This window comes from Hydractinia symbiolongicarpus, chromosome 9 (genome assembly GCF_029227915.1).
Source record: "Hydractinia symbiolongicarpus strain clone_291-10 chromosome 9, HSymV2.1, whole genome shotgun sequence".
NCBI lineage: Eukaryota > Metazoa > Cnidaria > Hydrozoa > Anthoathecata > Hydractiniidae > Hydractinia > Hydractinia symbiolongicarpus.
This window is the reverse complement of record NC_079883.1, coordinates 21,290,474-21,298,484: the sequence shown is the minus strand read 5'-3', so window position 1 is coordinate 21,298,484 and position 8,011 is coordinate 21,290,474. Positions and strand designations below refer to the sequence as shown.

General features: G+C 33.9%; 1 protein-coding gene across 1 annotated transcript; it reads right to left on the bottom strand.

Annotated features, from left to right (window-relative positions):
* Positions 1 to 270: 270 nt before the first annotated feature.
* LOC130656725 (slit homolog 1 protein-like) lies at positions 271 to 4,628 on the bottom strand. Its single transcript, XM_057459639.1, has 2 exons — positions 4,566 to 4,628; positions 271 to 2,265 (listed from the first exon to the last, which is right to left on the bottom strand). Exon 2 carries the CDS (start codon positions 2,156 to 2,158, stop codon positions 653 to 655), a length of 1,506 nt encoding a protein of 501 aa, XP_057315622.1. The 5' UTR covers positions 2,159 to 2,265; positions 4,566 to 4,628; the 3' UTR covers positions 271 to 652.
* Positions 4,629 to 8,011: the final 3,383 nt, after the last annotated feature.

The window sequence follows — 8,011 nt, the reverse complement described above, 5'->3', positions numbered from 1 at the left end:
GACCAACAAGTCCTGGGGAAGGTTAGTGGAACGCATTATGCGCAATAAAGTAAGGCTGTGGAGTAGCTGCGTTATATCGGGTTATGGTCAGAGATATTGAATCATAAGTTGCTCATATCGGATCTGTTTAAACGGTAAAGCGCATTATGCTCATACAATATCGAGTTATAGCTATAGGCTTTGAAACTTGAGTTGGCTTATTTCGGATTTGTTAAAACGGTAAAAAATCCCATACCGGGGTCATGTGTACACCAGTAAAGAGAAAAGAAATCAGTTATCTACCAAAATATATTTTTAAACACTTGTTATTTACACTTTGTCAACATTATATAGGAAAATTTTATAAATAAATACATATAAATTAAGAATATATTGTATTAAATTTTGTAATGACGAAACGATTTAGAGGAGGAGGGAACATAAGGCGATTGGTTTCTTGAAGCTGACTGTCCAGCAGTTCACCCCGATATTTTATAATAACAACAGTGAAAGAGTAACTCACATAGACAAGAAAGATAAAAAACAGTTTGTAACTTCGTTCCCACCAATATTAAAAATCGAAAAGAGGCAATGGGAAAGGTTTTGTAAGGAGTACAGTATTAGGTTTTTCTAGGATTTTAAGAGCAGATTTGGAAATTATGTTATCTGTTTGTTAAACGCATTCTCCGCCGTCATTAATAAAAATTTTTGTCTCGCTCTCTTTCGTTGGAGTGACATTTTTTAGGTCGATTAATGCATTTTGACAAGACTTAACGTTGTCATAGTGTCCATTTTTTCTATTATTTACTTCAAACTCTTTCTTTTTGCGTCGTTGATATAGCAACCAGCCGATTAAGACGGCGATTGCACAACCGACAGCGATACACACGCCAGTAATGACGTGAAGTGTTTTATTTGTTTTTTTATTATTCTGATTTTTACTTTGTTCTCCCTCTCGCTGTTCGGCTACCTTGAGGAATGTGACTTCGATACTGCTAGTAGTACTGCTAATCTTTCTTGTAACAGTTGACGAAGTGGTTGTCGAAACAGTTGACGAAATGGTCGTCGAAACAGTTGTTACGACAGGTACAATGCACTGATATGTTTCGGAATCATTTTTATCGGCGGAACATGTTAGTTCGTTTCCACATGGATTTAAGTCGCAGATTGTACAATTGTTTGTTTCACTGTTTAATGAAAATACTCCTTTGTTAACCAAACGGTGTGGTGATGCGCATGCACCGAGCATAATTTTCTTGTCGTTTTGTAATTTTTTTAATGATGTTTTGGAAACCATAATGAGTTGGCAATCACACTGGAAGGGGTTATCGTGCATGTAAATCCTATTTTTAACTGTAATATTTTGAAACGCTTGCTTTGGTACGTACTTTATCTTATTCGAGCTTAAATATATGGTCTTCACAGTTAGACCTTGGAATGCTCTTGAGCCGATCCTCGAGATGCGGTTGTCATACAGATACAGCGTTTGTAATTCTTTCAAGTGACTAAATAAACCATTTTGTATTTCACCCAGTTTGTTTACATGCAAATAAATTTCAGTCAGTCTTCTGTTCGAACGAAACGCCGTTTCATCAATCAGTTCTAACTGATTATTGTTGAGCTGTAAATGCTCCAAACGTTCCAACCCAGAAAATGAATTCTCAAAAATTCTTCTTATGTTGTTTTGCCCCAGCAACAACTCCTTCAGGTTTTTAACGTCTTTAAAAGTAAAAGGGGGAATTTCTTCGATTAGATTTTGGTCCAGATTCAGGGTCCTTAAATTTTCATATCCAGTCAGCCTCTTCAAATCTCGAATTTCGTTCGCAGTTAAATACAATTCCTTCAAACGAGGGAAATAATGCGAAATATTCTGAGGCACACTTTTTAATTTATTAAAACTAAGCGCCAGATATTCCAACTTTTTCAAATTCTTCAATGCTTTTATTGGAAATTCATCAAAGTTATTGCCAGAAAGAAACAGTTTTGTGCTATACGTGGGTATATAAGGCGCGATTCGCACCAAATCGTTTGTTTTCATTTCTTTGTACAGACAATAAACTGAGGTATTGCTACACCTGCACAATGACGGGCACCCACTCGCCACGCTAACATATGATAGGTATAAAAATAACGTAAATGTGAAAACACTTTGGCGCCTCATTCTTGTCATCAGCTCCATTTTCTTCTTATAGTTGTATATCGTGTGTCTGTATTGTAAATACACTTCTTTTTAGATTTGTAATTTCGTGTCTCTTTCTGTTAGCAGCACATGTCTTGTGTTAATGTCTAAATGATATGAGAAAAGATTTAAATTAACTCGTAGTTAATCTCTGTAAATCCTATGCAAATACTCGGACCGATGACAGATTCTTCATTAAGTAATTCGTTTTGTAAACCTGTTATTTATCAACAACATAACATAGATGTGTAGAACACGACAAACATTTCTGTTTTATTTAGTTTTTTCTTATATCAAAGCGTCTTTTCAATGTCTTTCTGCCTATTATCGAACAATAAAGATAATTGACAAGTCATAAAAACTGTCAACACGACAGGATGATGTCACTTTAAAATTATTTCCCAAATATGGAAGACGTTGGAGTTCACAGCCAATCAATTTGAATAGAACGACACTTGGTAAGTCACATAACAACAATTAGTGAAAAATTGTATAAGTCCAGACTTTACTTTGTTATTCATCATCACCACGAAAAAAATGCATAAACATTATCACTTATGAAAAGGTTGCAGTGTCTTAAAATCCCCGCCCCTCTGTAAGCCACACGAAGTAAATCTAGGCCAGTCGATGAGGTCACTATCTATTTACACATTATGACTTCACCTACTGTTTTTAATGAAAAGTTGTAGCTCTTTGGTTGGTGAATAATTAAAATGAACATTGCTGGATGTTTTCCAATTAAAATTAGTTGAGGGGGGGGGGGATTAGAAGATGTTTCAAAAAGCGGCTGAGTTTTTGCATAAAAAGATTTTTTTAACCTAGGACGCAAGAATCATTTTGTTAACTCCCTTTTATAATAAGGATTTCCGTGCTTATTTCTTAGTGCCATGTAAAGACGTAAACAGAGTGTGACGAGACAAAAATGTCGGATAGATCACTATAGCAACACCATATTAAGTAGCTCATAGTTTTGTTTTTTAATCGCTTTTTAATCTGATTAATCCAAAGGTTGTTCTGTTTGAAAAGTTTTTCAAGATCTAATAGCTTCCTCTTTCCGACTTTGAAGTCCATAAAGACTTCACTGTCATGCGAACATAGATTTCAAGTGGAAAAATGTCAGTATTTCCTGCCTGAGCAGCTCGGGTAAATATTTGAACTCAAACAAAAAATTTCAAAACTTGCTATATGTAGTAATAAAATAACAATGTTAGGAATTCCAAAACTTTACTATTCAATACATTAAACTAGATGGACGCAAATATGCTGTGATTACTATAATTTAAAGAAAAGAATGCAACCTTGGTTCCAGAGCATTACCTCTTCTATATAGAGAAGACAGCGATGAAAGAGATAAAGTCCTGGGGTCAAGTCCTACGAATTTTCAGATATCTGTATAAAATAAAAAAAATGATTAATTGAAATAAGATTTTTCTTCGTTCCTCTGTTTTGTGCTATTTTGATAGTTCATAACATTCACGCCAGAATCAAATAATGCACGTTTTTTTATAAGAATATGCTTTACAAAAGTATGACGCTGCGATCTCATGTTAAAAACAATATATTTTATTGTTGAAAACGATAGATAAAAAAGAATAATGACTATTTAATTAGGATTTTGGTATTCTTATAATAAAAAACGTTCACCGTTTCATATTGGTACTAACATTTTCTAAAACAAACGGATGTTTAAAATTGCGCTAAAAATATATCAGAAAAAATCCAAACTTTGTCTCCACTTTTTTCCCGCCCCTGAAGTTATTGAAAGTCACTCTCCTCCACTGCAAATTGTATATCGAAAGCATAACAATGCACTCCTCCCTCGTGGAAACACACCTTACACTCACTGGGGTATGGAAGACCTTATCATCTCTGTACCTTATCAAACAACAACCACGTCCTCAGGGCTCTTCTATGCCTATGATATTCTGACGGTGTAAAAGAGAGCACTGGGGACGATGTTGGATTTCGTTGAAACGCATATGATATTCGTCACGTCGTCAAAATTCATCAGTTTTGTTTTGATATTAATTAATGCTGATGTAGCGCCCGATAAAAATGCTTGCATCCATAACAAGCGAATGAGGAATTACATTCACAAAGAATTTTTCAAAACATACTTCACTGAATACTTGTCTAAATCAATAAACATCCCACGGTTATAAAAATATACCCAACAGAAAAGTATAAGCAAGTATGTGAGAAAGAAAATAAAACACGATGTTATTACAGCATGTCGCGACATGTGCGCGATGAAACATAAATTTTTATAAAAAAATCCACAACAAATAAAAGCCAGAAAGAAACTCTAAGAGGAAAGTTAGTAAATACATAAAAACAAACAGAAAGTCGTCCTGCCAAATGTCACTTTATCACGAAATAAAATATCATCACCATTTTATACTCTCACCTACAAGACGTCGAAAGATTTTTCTCACAGGAAACTAAATTAACCGCGTTCTATAAAATTACACACACGTGGTGTAATTAGCATAACACAATGTAACAACTCCCATTCGTGGAAGCTAGATTTTTTAATTCAATGTGTTTAATATCTCCTATGTTGCCACTTTATTATAAGCTTCCTTAGGAGGATATACAAAGTTTTTATTAACAGTTCATCAAATGTAAAAGACAAACAAAAAAATTTGAAGATAGAATTATAAGCTGCAAAAAAGCTGAAAAAAGTCAGTAAAATCACTTGAGCTCTTCTCAAAAACTGTATTTCTTAAAACGTACAACTTCCACAAAATAACGATACTTGTCATGCTCTTCTTTATAATTGATACAACCAGCGTAGTTTTTATGAATATAATATCACGTATACAGAGCCACAGCGTATGATTATGACAATGTCACATAACTCCATTAAAACAACGCTATGTGATCCACGTAAATGATAACCTTTTAGCGCAACAGACATTTCCGAAGTTCATTTTGATAGCGAAGTTGTTAATTGTGCCAATTACTTATAACGCAATAAACTGTATAGGTCAAGCGCATGCGTAGATTTTTATTCTGCCAGGTCTGTCTCCGGGAAAATAAATAAGGTTAATTTCATTTTAGCGAAGCGAATTAGAAATTAAACTGAATTAGTTTTGTAAGCCGAACTTAGTTTTTCTTTTTCTTGACTCGTTACGTACATACATCTTTATTTGACATTTATAACCAGATTTTAGAGCTAAATGTTTTTTCTCAGAATTTTTATTATCAAAGAAAAAAGAATCAGGACGACGGACTGTAAAACCGCGTTTGAAACTATTGGGAAAAGGAAATAAACTTTGAATGTTTGATATTTGTTAAACTTACAACAGAAAACTGCAAAAAACAGGTCCAAACAATAACTTACGGATTGAAGTAACATAACCTAAACAGTTTGTCGATACCTCACAAAAAATAACTGCAACCTAAACAGTTAGTCAACACCTCACAAAAAATAACTGCCACAACACTCAACAACAACAACATGAGGAAGGACATTACAAGTGTATATTGAACCGCTGTTATTTAATTGGTTAATTAACTCAGCCAATTACGTCATTATATTGCAATTTAATTTTAATTAAGAATGGTTTTTTATGTAATGAATTGATTCATGGAGTTGACGAATCCTGATGGCGTCTCGCGTGACAATATCCCAATTTTCGATTGTTGCACCTCAATGTCTGGAAATAAAATAAGTACCATATTTTTTGAAATAAAACATAACTTGGTCAATATTAACCCTATTCGTTGTGGGTGCACCTCTAATATGAGTCGATTGAGATCCTTTCCCCTGTTAAACTTGTTTCTAATTTTTTTATGTACTTACCCCTTGATATTTTGTTACTTTTTCTAACGTTTATTTAGCTTTAAGTTTCGAGAAGTTTTGTATTGCATGGCAATTTTTGAGTTGAGTGAAATCTTAAAAAAATTCTTTAAAATCTGTTTTTAAGCTTTACTTATTATTGCTACATTATTTTTTTACTTATGCATCTCAAATTTTAGCTAATTTTGATAAAGAATGTTGACATCAGCTATTTTTTATGACCAAATAATCACTTAAAGCCTGGGCAACAGTTGTGGTAAGTCCATGTGTATTAAACAACAACTTTCAAAATTACAGAGGTGAGGGAAGAGAAGAAAAACCCCACCCCCTTCCACTAACATAAAAGAGCCCACAAATAGCCCAACAGGAATAGAGTTAAGCTAAAAACGTTTGACCCAATTTATGGCGGTATCAGACCTTTCTCTAGCTAGATATCATGACATGCAGTCTTTGTCCTTATTAAAAAAGATAAGCTACTTAAAACGTAGCGTTAAAAAACAGATCTCAATTCCCTTTTTTTGATTTTAGGATAAAATTTATTTTTGTTGTTGATTCTTTTTTAATGGTTTATTTTAATAGGTTATAAATTAGTTGTTTATGAAGATAATATCTCACGCGTATAACATTACATCAAAATATCATCCGATTAATATGTCCTAATCGATACCCACTGTCTTCGCACGTGCATCACACGCTTACCCATGGTGATCAAACTTTTGATCAGAAATGAAAACGATAACCAAAAGAACAAAAGAAAAAAATCCATAAGTCATACTTTAATCTTTGTTTAGTCACGTAACGATAGCAACAATCAGAGCTGTAGCCAAAGCTTTAATCAGTTATGTGGGTACCCATAGCGACAACATAAACAAAACAACAACAAAACAACAAACAGCAACAAACAACAAAAGACAACAACAAACAACAACAGTTGCTTATTTCTGTCCCTTATTCCCACAGATTCTATCTAACCAAGCCCAAAACTACTCAGTAATACTTATTACGCCTTAATGTATGTGGTAAGTAACTTTCAATGTATTTGAATTGTGATGGTTTTTGAAATTACGAACAAAATTTGTTTCTTGACAAGTCCAGGCGCCTTATGCCCCCAAAAAGATTTATTTTTCTTGTCGATGTCTACACTTATCAATGACGTCAAATATCGATGCAGCCTTATTACATGTCTCGGCTAATAAAGTCAGGTAAAAATCGGTTGTCGTCGCCTCAAAAAATTTGAAGTTTTACTCAGTTTTGGAATAAAGTCAAACAGCCTTGCTACATGCAGTCAGGGACTAGGAAGTATCCTGCAAATAGATAAAAAGAGCAACGAGGAATGAACTCACCTTTACTTGTTTTTTAAATTATGAAACAACATTATCTCTCCAATAGCTATTCTGTAGCCGGTAGGCTTCGAAAGCTCTCATCATTACTTTTGTATTGACTTTTGAAGCATACCTTTTCAAAAGTTGAGATTTGGTGACTTTTCATTATCATGATAGAAAATGTTTGGTATGACGTTAACAGGAGGTCGGGAAAAGAATGGGAGAATCTTTTTCCTCAAATATCCATATTTTAGCCTTTTTATGCGGTTATCAAGTAATTTTACACAATTCTACATTAAATCTTTTGTAGGAATTTTTTTCTAAAGATTAGCATGTTCCACCGGTTAGCCTTTGTTTTAGGTCCGAAAATATAATGATATGTCATATTTTGTGGCAAAACAATGTCTCCTACATCACTTCTGTAGGAGGGCGTTTTATCATAAGATAATTTAGCCCAATCAAATGATATGGATGGGAAAACACAAGTATTGTATTCGACTGCGGTGTAGGAAATATATTGGGAAGTAGTCGGTAGCCTGTCCTTTGTATATCGCATTTCGTGTTTCCGTAACACGGCTTTTTTCTTGCACACAAACGGAGAGATGGAATACGGTTATTATTAAAGAGATTTTGCGATACCAAACAGATTGGAATATCATGTCTTACACACACCATGAAATGTTGTGTAGCAATCTCTTACCTCAACATCATTAATGTTTCTGATTA